The sequence below is a fragment of the Xenopus tropicalis genome, chromosome 1 (assembly GCF_000004195.4).
Source record: "Xenopus tropicalis strain Nigerian chromosome 1, UCB_Xtro_10.0, whole genome shotgun sequence".
NCBI classification, from domain to species: domain Eukaryota; kingdom Metazoa; phylum Chordata; class Amphibia; order Anura; family Pipidae; genus Xenopus; species Xenopus tropicalis.
In genome coordinates this window covers 22,579,110-22,598,438 of record NC_030677.2, presented here as the reverse complement: position 1 = coordinate 22,598,438, position 19,329 = coordinate 22,579,110, and the positions used below count along the sequence as shown (strand labels likewise).

General features: G+C 43.2%; 1 protein-coding gene across 1 annotated transcript in view; it reads right to left on the bottom strand.

Moving 5' to 3' along the window:
* Nucleotides 1-18,464, bottom strand: part of grk4 (G protein-coupled receptor kinase 4) — a 142,422-nt gene extending 123,958 nt beyond the window's left edge. Inside the window, exon 1 of the mRNA NM_001006112.1 lies at nt 18,156-18,464. Within this exon, the coding sequence (NP_001006112.1) occupies nt 18,156-18,207 (52 nt within the window). The 5' untranslated portion in view covers nt 18,208-18,464. The remainder of the gene's footprint in view (nt 1-18,155) is intronic.
* Nucleotides 18,465-19,329: the final 865 nt, after the last annotated feature.

Here is a 19,329-nt window from a genome sequence, read left to right as displayed (position 1 = left end):
GTGTATATAGGTGTATATTGCCCCTTTATAGAAAGATTTAAAAAAACCACAGACTTACTACAATCATAAACATTCCCTTTTATAAGATGATAAATATGCAGTGGGGGTAAAAAGTACTTATAGACAAATAATAACAAACCAAAGTTTCCGTTTCCCCCTATGTAAGGACATCCCCAACTATAAGGGGCCTTGTCAAAACCAATTGTAATGTTTTAAGGGAAAAAGGAATTTGCAGAGAACGTTAGCAATGGACTCGTTTGTGGTGAGAAGAACAATAAAGATTTCATTTTGCAGTTCTATTGCTCGTAAATGTTTTTTTTATATTTTATTACGGAGATAATTTATACCCCTGATGACAAGTAGAAATAAACAAAGCCCAGTCTGGCTGACAAGGAAAACACTACACTGAATGCGTGATTGTTACATTGTTTTGGAATCTGACGCTATAAATCTGTCAGTAGCAACTTAGCTAATTAAACACCACGGGCGACTGTGAGGGCACAGTTCTCGTTTATTAAAATCAAGTCTGAAATATTTTTGTGTAATATTCTTTTTTTTTTTTAATTCTTTAAACCAGTGAAATCATGTGCAACTGCTTTCTGCCTACGATTAAGGGTTTGGCACGAAACGCGTCAGGTTTGATGACCCAACATAGCTGTCTTTGTTAAATTCCATAAAAGTTGTGGTCCTGAGTGCTGCTCAACTTTTCTTTATTTGAAATTGCAGCACCCATAGCTGCAACAGCACGTTGGCGCGACACAGAATATCGTAATCTCATTGTGGTTTGACGCAAAATTAGAAATAAAAGGATATCGAAGACCTGAGTTCAATGCCCAAGTGTAGGTCTTACTTAGTAAGTTCCTGGATGCAGGGCCAGAACTAGGGGTATGCAAACAAGGCACCTCTCCTGTCTACCCCTAGTCTGTGCTCCCTTGCCCCGCCGCTTCTCATTGCAAGGAAGGGAGGTGGCAGGGGTGAGGTGGCCAACTGTGTTGCCTAGGGCTTGTCCCGCCCCTGCCTGGGTGTGCCTAAATAGTTATTTTGATTTGGTCTAATGGTCCTTGACCCTTCTGCTCTGATTCAGACTACGCTAATTGCTGCCTACCCTGACCTTTGCCTGAATTTCAGCTTTGACCCTCTTAACCTTTAGATACTGCTTGTTGAATTACTCCTGCCTGCCTGAACTCCTGATTCCTCCTTGGTCTTGACAACAACCCTGGTAAGGACTGTTAACCTTGACACCACCGCGGTGGGGAGTGGAGGTAGAGAGCATCGGAGGGTGAGTCTAGACCGGCCATTACTTTTTCTCTCCCTACTGTTTTAGCTGCTGTGAGCCTCACCTAGCCAGTGCTTCTTTTCAGTTGCAAATTTGGTCCAGTAGTCCGATCACCTAATGTGCAAGGTCCAATCAGATTTCCGAATATTAGCACCCAACTGCATGTATAAGCACACTGGGTAGTGAGTAAATGATCATTCGCTTTAGAGAGTCAGTGTAATTTATAGCAGAGTGGCCACAGAAAGATTTGCCATACTCACTTTATACACACCCTATTTAAAAATTACTACACGAATAGACGACACAAATGTTTTTTTGTTAAAAGGGAGGTATTTACAAAAGTGCAATTTATACAAAAACAATACAGTACTTATCTGGGGCTTAATATAGATATTGATTGTACCTTTGTTTCATAGAATTATTGGGACATGAATAGTGTGGCCTGCCAATCCAGACCAATATCCATGTATTATGGATCAGTTTCATCTGTCATGTGCCTTGTGCATCAGAAGTCATCATTTATTCATATAGCATCAGCAACTTACTCTACACTTTCTGCTGCTTCGTTTGTGCACAGAACAGAATTGAAAGTGGCCATATCCTGTGTGGCCCCTTGTATTTTCATCTACAGGCAGGTCCGGACTGAGATTCAATAAAGACCCTGGCATTTCAAGTACACAGGGGCCCAAACAGCCCCCCAGCAGCCCAATAAATAGTGAGTGTCTATGGCATCTTACAGCAGCCCCTCTGGCATTTGCCAGAACCCACAGATTGCCAGTCCGGGTCTGGCCAGAGGAGAGGGGTCAATCACAGGCAGAAGTGCAAGAGCAGTAAGGGACGTAGGAGATTCCACGAAGCAATAGGAGGTGTATTATTTTATGAGTTAATTAGCCTTTAAACAATTTATTCAACCTTTCCACTCAAAAATATTTGCTAATCTGTTAATTGCAAACAACCGTGAACAATATGCTGCACAAATTCTCACGTCTGTGAATTCTGTGAAACAAGGGGAAAGGTAAGTGCGTCATAAGCTCATTTATGCATATAAGCAACGAAAACCGCAAGTGGATTTAAACAAAATATACAAATGTGAACTTCGGAAATTGTCCAAGAATCTTCCAAGCACTGTACATTTAGCCTGGGGGGTGTTGGGGGGCTCTTATTTTTAAAATGTACCCACTACTCTGTAGTGCTTGAGTAAAACTTAAGATAAAGGTCGCTTTTCTCATAATGGGTTTCATTTACAGACACAAGGTAAGTTACCTCAATGTAAGGTTTGCTTTCATTATTCTACCTGCAGCACACTAATTAAAGCTAACTGTTGACTAGTTACTATGGGTTACTGCACTGGGGTAATTAGTTTGGGGCTCTATATTTTAGGAGCTGTGGTTCCCTGCATATTGGAGACTATGAGTTGGTGGTTTTCTAGGCCATGCATGGGACCAATTGAAATCAAGGTAGCATTGCCAAATGAGGCAGAGCCCACCCGACTTGGCCCGCCTCTGTACGATTTTCAGACCATGTATGGGCTCAGAATTATCGTCTCGATAATTTTCACACCATGGTGATTGACTGTGAGTCGATCAGGCAGATTAGAAAATTTTGGTCAGATAACGATAAAATCGGCGCATGTATTGTGTATCTGACAATATCCTTGGGGGACCTACAGTGGAAGTCACTGTCGTATGATTGGTGCCAACTATTTCATGTTCAAAACATCTTCCAATTTGCATTTTTAGGGCTTTATCCTACAAGTTCAGCCTAAATGTTAGTTTCAGATCATTGCATTTAAACATACGACCAGTATCTGAACGTTCGTCGGAAGAAGACTAAAATCTGAACATGTATGGCCAGCTTAAGTCCACAATAATAACAGTGTCTGTCACCCTGTTATAGCTCCAAGAATATCCAAGACAGGCAATATGTGCACACCCCAACGCTCACCCAACTCAGGCTGAGTTTTCCAAGAATACATTTAGATGAACAAATCCTCATCATCTTATATCCCATTTCAAATGTCCTTTCGGTTGCACCACGTTCCTAAATGCTTGAAAAGCTTACATGAAAAGGGGGGTCAAATCAGCATACAGAAGACTTGATCGTTTGTTTGACATGGCTGATATATAGTATAAAATGTACAACGGCCATATGATGTGTCAGCATCACCCAAGGACAAGGCCATTTTTTGGGTTTAATTGCCTTAGCAACCAGACAGCTGTCTAAATTCCCAACTAGAATGAACTGCAAAGAATAACAAAGCCGTTTTCATATGCATTTTTGAAAAATATCATATTTCCAAAGTTTATTGGACTCCTAAAATGATTTTGCTTTGGAGCCCAGTAACTTAATAGTTATGAAACTGCTGTCACTATCTTGACCCATAGAACCTGACAAGCAGTACGATGCCTAATACCATCCACTGCCTCCATCCTGTATCCAATGCCTGCAGAACAGTGTGGCCTTCTCATGAATGCCATTGTTTCTGTCCCACAGGGCTGTGTGTCTACAGTTTGGCTTTACAACAATCAATCTAAGTGGCCCAAAGCCTTGGGCTAAGTAATCTAAAGCAGTGTCGGACTGGCCCACCGGGATCCCAGGAAAACTCCCGGTGGGCCCAGGTGTCAGTGGGCCTCTTGCTCCTTACTATTTGCTGGAGTTGGACTGGTCCATCGGGATTCCATGTGGCCTGCTTCATGGTTGTTCCCTTTTGCTTTATGAGAACAAAGAGGAACAAAGAGACTAGGATAATAAAGAGATAAAATGAGCAAGGGAGGAATAATACTTTAAAGAGTGGGCCCATGGTCCAAGGTTTTCTGGTGGGCCCCTGGCGTTCCAGTCCGACACTGATCTAAAGGGATGAATTTGGGAAGATTTGATCCATCTCTAAATTTAAAATGTTTCAGTTTTTTTGTTTTTTTTTAAGCTCTATTCCAGCGACACCTATGGAAACCTAAATTGTTAAAGTATCACAGAGACGGCCGCTTTAAACCACCTCCACTGAGGCTGGGTTTCCATGCATTAACAAAATACCACAAGTGATCAGCAGTTATGTGAAGTAAAATAAAGAACGTCTGCAGTTTCTCTAAAACATTAATGCGCTTGGAAAAATTGGAAATGAAGCCACTCTTGCTTAACTTTTATGCCTTTTCCCATTTCTCATCATCTTCATCATTTATTCATGATATACAATAATGGCTCTCCTTGCAGCACTCTTGTGACATAACATGACTTAAAGGCAGAGAGTTAATTGATAAAAGGCTTTGCAAGCATGCATACCTTTAGCGAACCCCCCCCCCCACTAAGCTGTGGTTCCAACCGTGTTATCTTCCATCAGGGCCCGGTCAGTGTAATATATTGCTGCCAATTCCTATAGGCCAACAGATTTACAGGACTATTATTATACCCGAATGAGCACACGTATATTTCCTCCAGAAGATGGTTGTTTAAGCCATGAAGGACCCCCCCCCCCCCAGTGGTGTAACTATACATACAGCAGACACCGTGTTCATGGGGGTGGGGGGCAGCAGCAATACTTAGATATAATTAATATATATATAATGTAAGTCGCCGGTGGGATGGCAGGCGCGGCGGGGCGATTTCGGGAAGTCTTTTTCTGCGATTTGCGCGAAATCACGCAGCCGCGTCTGCCATCCCGCCGGCGACTTACATGTTCGCCGGTGGGATGGCAGGGGAAGGCAACTCGGGAGATTAGTCGCCCGCGAACAGGGAGTTTTGCCGCGGGCGACTAATCTCCCCGTGTGCCAGAGCCCTAAGACCCATACTGTCTGAACGAAGCTGGAGTAGAACTAGTGAAGTAGTTTAGAGCAGCGAGGTTGATCGCATTAATGGATTAGAGATAAGCTGATAAAAAGATGGTTTAATGAGAGATTTAAAGAAGCCGAGAGAGAAAACGCAGAGCTTTTTGGATTAACAACTTTAATAATGTTTACTACAGAATTATTCACAAGAGGGGAAAAACAGTAACACCAAAAAATGAAAGTGTATAAAAGTAACTAAAATATAATGTACTGCTGCCCTGCACTGGTAAAAGTTGTGTGTTTACTTCAGAAAGTCTACTATAATTTATATAAATAAGCTGCTTTGTAGCCATGGAGGCAGCCATTCAAAGGAGAAAAGGCCCAGGCACATAGCAGATAACAGATAAAACACTATTGTATTCTACAGAACTTATATGTTATCTGCTATGTAACCTGTGCCTTTTCTCCTTTTTTCCAGCTTGAATGGCTGCCCCCGTGGCTACACAGCAGCTTATTATATAAATTATAGTAGTGTTACTGTAGCAAACACACCAGTTTTACCAGTGCAGGGCAACAGTGCATTATATTTTTATTACTTTAAAGCTCTTTCATTTTTTAGTGTTACTGTTCCTTTAAGGAAGGAGAGTAGGCTATACAGTACTTACAACACTAACTACATAGACATTTTCTGTGGGCATTAGCGGGTCTGGTGAAAAAACCATTGGTGTTGAGGCACCCCAAAAGATTTGGCCCTACTTTACCTGTACCTCATGGCTATTAACATATTAGGGCAGTGAACCCCAACCAGTGGCTCGGGGGTAACATGTTGCTCCCCAACCTCTTGGATGTTGTTCCCAATGTCCCCAAACCAGGTAGTTATTTTTGAATTCCTGACTTGGTGGCAAGTTTTGGTTGAATAATAATAAAAAGATTTACTACCAAATAAAGCCCCCTGTAAGCTGATAGGGTGCATAGAGGCTTCCTAATAGCCAATCACAGCCCTTATTTGGCTCCTCCATGAACTTTTATGGTGCTTGTGTTGCTCTCCAAGTCTTTTTATTTTTGACTGTGGCTCACATGTAAGAAAGGTTGGGGACCCCTGTATTAGGGTATGGGACAGTCTAGTAAGTAACAGCAATAAATCTCTTTGCACCCTGTGCTCCGCAAAGAGCCCCTTAACTTGTACATCTGAATGAAGCTCAAGTGATATGCTGCAGCAGCAGTGTAACTGAGGGTATATACTGGGGTATATATTACTATATTCAGCCTGTATAGTGTGTTCAAATTCACCCACCCTTCTTATCAAGGGAGCTCCCAACAACAAATAAATTCTCTCTCGCCTCCCCAGTAACAATGTCTCTAGACACATATCTTCGGAAAGTGAAATCAGCATGGTGAAAAGCCATGCCCAATATCAGACCTCAAAGCGTAACCACATTCATATCTGTTTCCTCAAACCAAAATTTATAGAGAGGTTTAGTAACATTAGTAATGTCAGCAGGACAAAATGACAAGTATACGCCACATTTTAGCCCAAACTGAAACCATACAAAATTAGGGATTTTTTTTCATTTATCCAATATGTCTCCTTCAAAGTAAAAACCTTTTTAGAACAAGGATGGGCAACCGAAGTACGCTAGGGGGGCGGGGCGCTGGGTGTTGCATATTTTTTGAAGAGATCCATAGATACTGTATATGACCATCGGTTTCACATTTGTTTTGTTGCTGAGCTGCATCAGTGACATTTTGAAGGTTCTGATACTCTGATTGGCTGACTACAAATCTTGAACAAAGAAATTGTAATGTGCTAATGTGGAAATGCAATAAAAAGTCTCATGTTTGCCCACATCGAGTGTTCCATCAACCAATTAGATGTTTGTTTTAAAAGATATGACAGTAGTGCTACCAAATGATTGGTTGCTATGGGTTACTAGGCAAGTAGCAGACTTAAAGAGGTGTTTCACCTTGAAGATAACATTTAGTATGTTATAGAATGACTTTTCAGTTGGTCTTCATTATTTATTTGTTTTAGTTTTTTAATTTTAAATGGGGGTCACTGACCCCAGCAGCCAAAAACTATTGCCCTGTGAGGCTACAATTTTATTGTTACTGTTACTTTTTGTAACTCTCTTTACTATTCAGGCCCTCTTCTATTCATATACCAGTCTGCCATCCAAACCACTCCCTGGTTAATCAGGTAAATTTGACCCTAGCAACCAAATAGCATCTGAAACTCCAAACTGCAGAGCTGGTGAACTGAAAATGAAATAACTAAAAAAAAACTACAAATAATAAAAAATAAAGACCAATCACAAATTGTCTCAGAATATTACTCTCTACATCATACTGAATCACCTAGAGGCACAATAAGACATTATTATAACTGGTAGTGGAAATCTTAGGGCAGCACTTTCATAACAGAAGACTGAGAGACAGGTGTGGCCCCCTGGGGGATTTTATGGCCCCAGGCTGCTCAATAACTCATTAGACTTCTATGTATGAGAACCCCAGTTTCATATAATCAGATCCTTAAATATATTGTTTGTCAAATATCTGCCCACTGCATGGATAGACCTGCCTCGGGGTTAGGTCCGTTTTCACACAAAATTTAAATTGCTGCCACAGCACAAGTTCATTAGTGAGTGTCACTTCTGACACACAGGTAAGTACCCACCAATAATAAACAGCAATACATCCCCGCAGGACATGCTCTCCCACCCTGCCGCTGTATAACATCTCCCACCTTACCCTAAACACCCCCAACGCACTTTGCTGGAAGGCAATGAGTGTGCCGTCAGCAAGAATAAAATGTGCACAATCGACCGTCAGCTCGGATCTTGGCTTCATTTTTCAGGCCATCTGCTTAGATCAAAATAGTTCTGAGCTGCTCATTTCCACAATGCGATGCTGAACAGTCACCAGCAGAAACAGACCCAAAATGCACTGAAAAGCTGTTCAGTAAATTCACTAAAACCTGACAATGATATATACATTAAGTACATACGTAAGTGGCACACATACCAACACCACATGTGGTTAATATAACCCAAACACCGCAACATGTATATACAAGTGACGCCTAATCGTGTGTTGCAACTACAGGTATGGGACCTGTTATCCAGAATCTTTGGGACCTGGGGTTTTTCTGTAATTTGGATTTCCATGTTTAAAGGAACAGTAACACCAAAAAATGAAAGAGCTTTTAAGTAATAGCACTGGTAAAACTGGTGTGTTTGCTACAGTAACACTACTATAATTTATATAATCTGCTGTGTAGCCACAGGGGCAGCCATTCAAGCTGGAAAAAAAGGAGAAAAGGCACAGGTTACATAGCAGATAACATATAAGTTCTGTAGAATACAATAGTGTTTTATCTGTTATCTGCTATGTGCCTGTGCCTTTTCTCCTTTGAATGGCTGCCTCCATGGCTACAAAGCAGCTTATTTATATAAATTATAGTAGACTTTCTGAAGTAAACACACAACTTTTACCAGTGCAGGGCAGCAGCACATTATATTTTAGTTACTTTTATACACTTTCATTTTTTGGTGTTACTGCTCCTTTAAGTCTATTGAAAAATCATTTATGCATTAAATAAACCCAATAGGATTGTTTTTCCTCCAATAAGGATTAATTATACCTTAGTTGGGATCAAGTACAGGTACAGGTATGGGACCTGGGTTTTTCCAGATAAGGGATCTTTCCGTAATTTTGATCGCTATAACTTAAGTCTGCTAATCAATTGTTCAAATAGTGAATAAACCCAATAGGACTATTCTGCCCCAATAAGGATTAATTATATCTTAGTTGGGATCAAGTACAGGTACTGTTTTATTATTACAGAGAAAAGGGAATCATTTAACCATAAAATAAACCCAATAGGACTATTCTGCCCCCAATAAGGGGTAATTATATCTTAGTTGGGATCAAGTACAGGTACTGTTTTATTATTACAGAGAAAAGGGAATCATTAAACCATTAAATAAACCCAATAGGGCTGTTCTGCCCCCAATAAGGGGTAATTATATCTTAGTTGGGATCAAGTACAGGTACTGTTTTATTATTTCAGAGAAAAGGGAATCATTTAACCATTAAATAAACCCAATAGGGCTGTTCTGCCCCCAATAAGGGGTAATTATATCTTAGTTGGGATCAAGTACAGGTACTGTTTTATTATTACAGAGAAAAGGGAATCATTTAACCATTAAATAAACCCAATAGGGCTGTTCTGCCCCCAATAAGGGGTAATTATATCTTAGTTGGGATCAAGTACAGGTACTGTTTTATTATTACAGAGAAAAGGGAATCATTTAACCATTAAATAAACCCAATAGGGCTGTTCTGCCCCCAATAAGGGGTAATTATATCTTAGTTGGGATCAAGTACAGGTACTGTTTTATTATTTCAGAGAAAAGGGAATCATTTAACCATTAAATAAACCCAATAGGGCTGTTCTGCCCCCAATAAGGGGTAATTATATCTTAGTTGGGATCAAGTACAGGTACTGTTTTATTATTACAGAGAAAAGGGAATCATTTAACCATTAAATAAACCCAATAGGGCTGTTCTGCCCCCAATAAGGGGTAATTATATCTTAGTTGGGATCAAGTACAGGTACTGTTTTATTATTACAGAGAAAAGGGAATCATTTAACCATTAAATAAACCCAATAGGGCTGTTCTGCCCCCAATAAGGGGTAATTATATCTTAGATAGTATCAAGTACAAGGTACTGTTTTATTAAAACTGTATTTTTAAAAATTGGAATTATTTGCTTATAATGGAGTCTATTGGAGATGGCCGTTCGGTAATTCAGAAAACAGGTTTCCGGATAAGGTATCCCATACCTCCTGTACTGTTTTATTATTACAGAGAGGAAATCATTTTTAAAAATTAGAATTATTTAATTTATGGAGATGGGCGATGGCCTCTCTCTAATTTGGAACTTTCTGAAAAACCAGTTTCCACATAACAGATCCCATACCTGTATTAGTAATACAAATACTGCCAGATACCGCCTCAATAGTTGCATATGCCAGCAATGCCAAGACATGAGACGGGTATGCCAACAAACATATACAAGAGGCAAATATACCCCCAGTGCCTAATTAAGTTGACATATACCTGTAATGAGTAAGTTTGCATCATAGATACCAGCAACAACAAGATATTTGGTGCAATACCTAAACATATGGTGCATATACCAGCAATACATACTGGCACATATACTGTACCCATGTAGCCCATATATGTCCCACATAAGCAAGTGGCAACTCCACGACTCCAACACTACGACTTTAAGCACAAAATTGTAAAATTAGGCAAAATGTCAGTAAAGCCTATATAAAGGACCAAGAAAATAAACATATATAAACAGAATATAAAACAATGCTCCTTTTTCTGCCATTTACATTTCATCAAAACTTCCAAAATTTGTGAAACTGAATCAGCTAACTACTCAATCGACTTTGTGGTTGCAGATTTATCTCATTAACCCTTTTAAAAGTCAGGCAGATGACACACCAGATAAATAGACGAAAGAGAATGATCCGCTGTGGCCAGGGCTACCATACCTTGGGAGCTCAGCATGTACAATGATATAGCACAGAGCTGGTCAGGCAGTGAGGGGCCACAAGAAAGAGCATAGATTGAGGGAGTGAATATGGGCAGCAAAGATCAATAATTCCATTAGTATAAACCAAGTAGACAGAAAATCCTTCTGAACGGGAAAGCAGCCTGGAGGGGACAGAGGCCGTACTTATTTTATCTATTTCCCAGAAATCTGAAAATTCGACTTGAAACAGAAGGAAAACTATACCCATTGTAGCAAAGAAATAAGTCATAGCTATCCATGCGCAAAAAAACATTCCTCTTCTGCATTGTACACCTTGCACTACTAAAAGCAATACTAGGGGCAAACTGTACATATATGGGCCCATTTATCAATGTACAATTGGTTACAATTACATGACTTTTTTTATGCGACAAAATCGTATTTGTCGAAATGCATAAGAAAGTTTCGGAATTCATTCAAGCTTTGGTATCGTGACTTTCTTTTGGCCAGGTTGGAGCTGCAGAGTGCTATTGAGCCCTATGGGAGACTTTCCTTGGGCCAGGTTGGAGCTGCTGAGTGCCATTGAGTCCTATGGGAGACTTTCACTGGGTCGGGTTGGAGCTGCAGAGTGCCATTGAGCCCTATGGGAGACTTTCCTTGGGCCGGGTTGGAGCTGCAGAGTGCCATTGAGCCCTATGGGAGACTTTCCTTGGGCCGGGTTGGAGCTGCAGAGTGCCATTGAGCCCTATGGGAGACTTTCCTTGGGCCGGGTTGGAGCTGCAGAGTGCCATTGAGCCCTATGGGAGACTTTCCTTGGGTCGGGTTGGAGCTGCAGAGTGCCATTGAGTCCTATGGGAGACTTTCCTTGGGCCGGGTTGGAGCTGCAGAGTGCCATTGAGCCCTATGGGAGACTTTCCTTGGGCCAGGTTGGAGCTGCAGAGTGCCATTGAGCCCTATGGGAGACTTTCCTTGGGCCGGGTTGGAGCTGCAGAGTGCCATTGAGCCCTATGGGAGACTTTCCTTGGGCCAGGTTGGAGCTGCAGAGTGCCATTGAGCCCTATGGGAGACTTTCCTTGGGCTGGGTTGGAGCTGCAGAGTGCCATTGAGCCCTATGGGAGACTTTCCTTGGGTCGGGTTGGAGCTGCAGAGTGCCATTGAGCCCTATGGGAGACTTTCCTTGGGCCGGGTTGGAGCTGCAGAGTGCCATTGAGCCCTATGGGAGACTTTCCTTGGGCCGGGTTGGAGCTGCAGAGTGCCATTGAGCCCTATGGGAGACGTTCCTTGGACGAGGTGGGAGCTGCAGAGTGCCATTGAGCCCTATGGGAGACTTTCCTTGGGCCGGGTTGGAGCTGCAGAGTGCCATTGAGCCCTATGGGAGACTTTCCTTGGGTCGGGTTGGAGCTGCAGAGTGCCATTGAGCCCTATGGGAGACTTTCCTTGGGTCGGGTTGGAGCTGCAGAGTGCCATTGAGCCCTATGGGAGACTTTCCTTGGGCCGGTTTGGAACTGCAGAGTGCCATTGAGCCCTATGGGAGGCTTTCCTTGGGCCAGGTTGGAGCTGCAGAGTGCCATTGAGCCCTATGGGAGACTTTCCTTGGGCCGGGTTGGAGCTGCAGAGTGCCATTGAGCCCTATGGGAGACTTTCCTTGGGCCGGTTTGGAACTGCAGAGTGCCATTGAGCCCTATGGGAGGCTTTCCTTGGGCCAGGTTGGAGCTGCAGAGTGCCATTGAGCCCTATGGGAGACTTTCCTTGGGCCGGGTTGGAGCTGCAGAGTGCCATTGAGCCCTATGGGAGACTTTCCTTGGGCCGGGTTGGAGCTGCAGAGTGCCATTGAGCCCTATGGGAGACTTTCCTTGGGCCAGGTTGGAGCTGCAGGGTGCTATTGAGTCCTATGGGAGACTTTCCTTGGGCCGGGTTGGAGCTGCTGAGTGCCATTGAGCCCTATGGGAGACTTTCCTTGGGCCAGGTTGGAGCTGCAGAGTGCCATTGAGCCCTATGTGAGACGTTCCTTGGACCAGGTGGGAGCTGCAGAGTTCCAATTGAGTCCTATGGAAAGCTTCCCAAATCATGCATTGAAGTTTCAAAGTCAGAAAGGGTTTTGCGCCATTTACAGTCGTTGGGATACAAAAATTTTGTGACTTTCAGATCGCCAACAACAAAAAGAATTTGTGACATTTTCGATCATCAGAAATTGTCATATTTCGTGATTCAGATTCGTACATTGATGAACGCGCCTCATAAAGCTGGGTAAAAACTATTTTGTGCCAAAAAAGGTGCTGTATAAATGCTCCTTTGTTGCCCATCTGACACAACTGCAGAAATAATCAGCTACAAAAAACTTATAAGTATGATTTTGTTATGCTAGTTTCCACCATTATTTTACGTTGTCCTCTACCAGACGTAGAATGCTGTCCAAGAACAGCACCGCTCCACTGCGATTATTACAAAGCTTTTCTTCTAGCTCAGGGGTCAGGAACCTTTTTGGCCGAGTGAGCCATAAACACCACATATTTTAAAATGTAATTCCGTGAGAGCCATACAATATGTTTGGCCACAGATGCTGCGGGGCAAGGTAGGGTGGGTCCCAAGGATGCCGGATGTGATGCAGAGGAGGGCGTGGCCTGTGCTCGGCCGATAGAAGACGTGTTCTAAGGCTTAGAACACGTCTTCTATCCGCCAAGTGCAGGGGCAAGGTAGGGTGGGTGCGAAGGATACCGGACGTGGATGTGATGTGGAGGAGAGCTTGGCCTGCGTTTAGCGGATAGAAGACGTGTTCAAGAGCTTAGAACACGTCTTAGAACGTCTTAAAACACGTCCTCTATCCACCAAGAGCAGGCCACGCCCCCCGTTATTTTTTTTATTAAAGATTTGGCAGCGAGCCAGATGCAGCCATCAAAAGAGCCACATCTGGCTCCCTAGCCATAGGTTCCCTACCCCTGTTCTAGCTAATACTTCTTTTGTACACCTGAATTTCACCCTTGGCTATGCATTAGCCTTTAAAATGATGCTTTGCGGATGGGAAACTGAAGTTGCCTAACAAATGAGAAGCATGAAGTGAAATATACAGAAAGTTCTAGGTTCACAGCAGCCTCCAAGTGGACATGTTTACAGAGCCTAGCACTACAGCAACCTCTTCCACACATCTATATAGTAACCAAACATGTTGCCTCTAGCACGTCCAACTTGCGTCAACCTGCTATCATGAACAGGGCTGGACTAGGATTCAAAATAGGCCCTGGCAATCAAGTACACAGAGGCCCAAATGCCCCCCACCAGCCCAATAAATAGTGACTGTCTGTGGCACCTTACAGCAGCCCCTCTGGCATTTGCCAGAACCCACAGATTGCCAGTCTGGGCCTGGTAAATAATGGTTCCCAACACATTATGAATATGTTACAGCGTTGCCTACCAAGGACTTGCCAACCATTCTAAACTGCCATAGAATCTATGTTTCTGGGTTCCACTGCGATTTATGGTCTGTGGTATAAAGACATTTCCTAGCAACAAGATGGTTTCATACAGACACACCGGTTTTTGTATTAAAGGGAAGTTTATATATTTCAGAGCTCTCAACTAATTTCAGAGGTCTATTTAAAAAAAAATGGCAAGAAAAAGTAAGAGGTGTTTTTCCCATGAACTTCTCATTTTCACTCATTTGAGTTTTATTATTTGTAGGAAATGTTCCCACTTTATTTTTTTCTTTTTTTTTACTGTGCACTTTTTTATTTTTTATTAACCATTAACTAAAATGAGTTACCTTAATTTGTTTCCGTGCTCAGAACTGGCTTAATTCTGTTACAGTCAAGGGATTTTTTTGTTTTTTTTGTTTTTAAACTTTATCACCTCAGTTGCATTTTGATATTTTAGAAATATTGTTGTATGTCACCCACATAACTATAAATTATGTACTGTACTAACAAATAACTGATAGTTAAACCTGAGTTGTGTTTCAACAAATGATTGATTTGTCTTAACAGCTAAGTCACCGAACAAAAGAGGTTTGTGTCTCGCGTTGTAGAGCAGCCGCATGGAATATGTAACTGCTTGTCACTAGCGAGAGAGTCATCCAGCCCTGGTTTTGACAAGTCATTTACTACAAATTGCTATAAGGTTGAATAAGGTCTTTACATATTTTCCCAGTTCTACCTGACGTACACACACGGTAACTGTAAGTTTGTGTTACATGCATGAAGCTAAAGTAGACTAGGTGCATCCAACCTGGGCCCACTAAATACTGCCTTTATATGGTTAGAGTAAAATAGAAATAATAGGTTATAACATAGTACAACACAGGCGGAGTAGGCTGTGGGATAGCAGGTATAGTAGATGGCGCCTATATTAGCAGTGGGGGGATAATAGCCTCTGGGAAGGGACTGTGGCTGTGGGATAGCAGGTATAGTAGGGAGAGATGGTGCCTATAGTAGCAGTGGGGGGATAATAGCCTCTGGGAAGGGACTGGGGCTGTGGGATAGCAGGTATAGTAGGGAGAGATGGTGCCTATAGTAGCAGTGGGGGGGATAATAGCCTCTGGGAAGGGACTGGGGCTGTGGGATAGCAGGTATAGTAGGGAGAGATGGTGCCTATAGTAGCAGTGGGGGGATAATAGCCTCTGGGAAGGGACTGTGGCTGTGGGATAGCAGGTATAGTAGGGAGAGATGGTGCCTATAGTAGCTGTGGGGGGATAATAGCCTCTGGGAAGGGACTGTGGCTGTGGGATAGCAGGTATAGTAGGGAGAGATGGTGCCTATAGTAGCATTGGGATAATAGCCTCTGGGAAAAAGAAAGTTCTTCCCTGCCTCTAGCACCCACCAAAAAGGAGTCTGGGATTTGTAGCTCAAATCTAGGTTTGAGGGGCACAAGCTGGAGATTGCTGACGTAAGTGAAACATAACCAATCATCCTCATAAGTGCTGTCAGCTGTAAGTGACAAGGCCTTGGCCCACCACAAAATGGCAGAGCGCAGTCGCTGCCAATTACGGTGGATCCCTGGACACTGCTCAGCTGGAATGTACAATACAGGCAGGATAATAGGGAAGAAATGCAGATAGCTAGTTTAAATATAGCAAGTAGTATCTAAAGTTAGCAGTGTTCTCAGGAATATGTTTAAGTGCTTCTGAGCCTCTGGGACGCTGAAATGAGTTGCAGAGCCCAGCAGTAAATGAGCTAATGTTTTTAGATTCCACTCACTTTATATCACTCCGACAATTTACAAGTGAACTCGCCAACAGCCCCAGAATGAATGGGGAAAGTTCAGACTCAAGACCACAAATGCATTCCCCTATTGCTGATCACTGAGATACTGCAGTGCTAAAAATCTGCTCGTGTCCAGACTCCCAAGACTTAAATATTGCTATTTTGTTTTCACAAACTTATGACTTGTGGTGCATATCTTTATGCTACTAGCTTTATCCATTTCTTATAAAACTGTATACATAAAAGTTGCCCTGGAGCTTTTCATCTAACACGGTGATACTGCTTTTAACTCCATTAAGGTCTTAAAATCCCACAGTAATGTAAACAATTGGTGTCAGATAGGATCTGTGTCCAATGTGACATGACACTCTGCTATAAAGATAGCTAGGACCTCAGCCATAAAGCAGGACAGGACTGCTGCTTACAGTGGGTATCAGGATCTGTGTCACTCTGACAGAATGCTCTGTTATGCAGATAGCTAGAATTACAGCCATAAAGCAGGACACAACTGTTGCTTACAATGGGGGGATCAGATAGGATCTGTGCCACTGTGACAGAATGCTCTGTTATGCAGATAGCTAGAATTACAGCCATAAAGCAGGGCAGGACTGCTGCTTACAGTGGGTATCGGGATCTGTGCCACTGTGACAGAATGCTCTGTTATGCAGATAGCTAGAATTACAGCCATAAAGCAGGGCACGGCTGCTGCTTACAGTGGGTATCGGGATCTGTGTCACTGTGACAGAATGCTCTGTTATACAGATAGCTAGAATTACAGCCATAAAGCAGGACACAACTGCTGCTTACAATGGGGATCAGAATCTGTGTCACAGAATGCAGACTTAACAATTCCATTACATTTTCCTATGAAAGAAAAGTGGTGATTTAAATTCTTTCAAAAAGGAAAGGAAAAAAAAAAGGTTCCCGAGGACCATCGTACTCCATAAAATGATTTCAGGCATAAATGCTTTTTATTTTTTTTAGTCAAATTAAATAAACCATATTGGTGCTGGTTGCTCTGCACAAGGAAGCATAGCTGCATATCTGTCATATCAGTGGGGGCTGCCATGGTTGGAAGACTCTAATGAAACGGTGCCCTCTGTTGGACAGATTTTTCAAATCAGCAGTGGGATTTTAACTTTGTATACAAAGGAACAACTTTCGTACCAATATCCCCCCCTGTCCGGAGAACAATTATTTTCCCCAGCACAGGCACCATTTTTGTTTTACATGTCGAATAATGGTCTGTTCTTCCGTCTAACTTAACCCCACTGTCACAGGAAGACTCATGTAACTGATAACTATACATGCAGACTCAAAGCCCAATGTAATATTATTTGTTGATAAAGGGTCAAAAATCATTCTGTGGCAGTGGGCATGATAGGTTCCAGGGGTGACATACACAAACAGTGGCAACCTGTTGCATCTGACAGCTTTTAGACTCATCTCTAACCAACACGGCCGTTGGACCCTGGGCTAAGCGCCAGACCTCTCTGCTGGGCCGTTTAGTGCAACAGGACCAGTTATTAGCAATTAGTTAAGGGGAACCCCTGTGACTTCCCGTCTGATTTACAACTACCAGTCTTGCTTGGTATTATTATTAACATTTATTTATAAAGCACCAACATATTCCGCAGCGCTGTACAATAAGTACCACCATAACTTTTAAACAATCACAACCTGAGATAGGAACTACTAAGTCGTAGCGAAAAGTGACATATACAAGACTCCCTCTGTAAAGGACAAATAAAACTTTCCCCCATTCTGGGCCACATTGCCGTGACAGTGAATAGGGTGGAAGTGCCACTGGCAATACCCAGCTATGTGGGAAAGGATTAAACAATATCACCACCTCACATAACCAGTTACCTGCGATAAAAAGGGCGCAGGGACTTTTACACCTCTGCAAAAATAACTGTCTTTTGTGTTTGTGAGCAGGTTGAACACAAAGGCGTTAAGGGCAGCATGAGAGCTTAGCATACAGAGCAGGGAAACAAAAACAACAGCTCCACGGCATAAGCGCCCAGAATGTTACTGACAAGCCCTGTTTGGTTTGTAGTGATCATTTGCATTTCTAGGTGCCTGACAGGATGGTGCATTCACACACACACATTCCTGCCCTGGATCCCTCCTTCCATTCACAAGATCAGCAACACACTGCAACACGCTGGAAGGAGTCAATGGCATCTCCAGCCCCTTAACCCCCAGTTTTGCGCTGGCAGGCTGCAGGATTTGCTTGCACTGTGCGGAGGGGATGCACAGGGGAGGCACAGCCCCGGCTACATACCATGCATGCCTGCCTCTGCCATGTAGGGCTGCAGCTTTCACATCAAGCCCCCCAGGTGGAATGGTTTGTACACAACAAGTCTCCCTTACCTTCTCTGGCTTTCAGCAAGACAGTGTTGGCCACAATGTTTTCAATCTCCATGATCATGAATCAGTGCAGGGGGAAGCGCACATCCCTGGCTGCAGATCCACTGATCCTAGTGAGGTGCCTGCAGGCTGAGCCTCTCCTTGCATAGATCCCCTGGCTGTGCCTCATGTCTCTCACATTGCCTTTAATTCCAGCTGTGCAGCTGCCGGGCTCGCAATGCACTCACTCTGGCTGCTGCTAGTACTGCTACTGTCGCTATTGCTGCTGCTGCTACTGCCGCTGCTACTACTACTGCCGCTGCTGCCTCCTACCCTCTCCCTCTTTCTCTCCCTGGCTGCGCTGCTTTCTTCCTTCCTGTTTTGCTCTCAGGGCTGCCCTATAGTGAGGCGGGGACTGCTGGCGGCCCCTCCTAGGAACACGCTGAACCTTAGCAGTTTATGCCGGGAGGGTAGCGGGGCTGAGGTGATTCTGTGTGGTGATTCTGTGTGGTGAATCCCTCAGGCCGTGCCTCATTCTTATCTTGCTCCCACAGAGCAGCCTGTTGCCCGCAGACAAGTGATTACTTCAGATCTTTGTTGTGTGAAGAAATAAATAAAATAAATAATTTACAAGGGCTTGTTGTACTCTAGTGATGTTTGCAGTTTTCCCAGACATGCCCCCATTGGAAGGATAGGTTTGAGAGCATTGCCATATAGCTGCCATGTACAGTGTCAGGGAGACCAGGAAAACTCCCAGGTGTCAGTGGGCCCTCCTGCCTCTAACCATTTGGTCTTTCATGGCCATTCCCTTTTCTTGCTTGGAAACAAAGCGACTGAAGAATAGATTATAGTATGTAAAGAAAATAGACTAGTGGAACAAAGAGAAACAAAAATAGTTTGGAGAATGGGCAGCACTGAATTTCAAATCCAGGTGCCCTGAGAACCAGGTGACATACGCAACATTTTGCACCCCGTATGGGCGCAAAATGTAAAAATTTTGTTGCCACCCTAGGCCCAAGCCTTTGTGGCCTTGCCACAAATCTGGGCCTGAGAATGGGCCCGTGGTTTGAGGTTTTCTGGTGGGCCTCTGGCATCTCAATCCACCACAGGCCATGTATGCCTGGTGTAGCATCAAGCGCCTATTTTCTAACACCAAATTTTACTTAAAACAATGCCGGGGTCTGGAAACAGCTTCTTT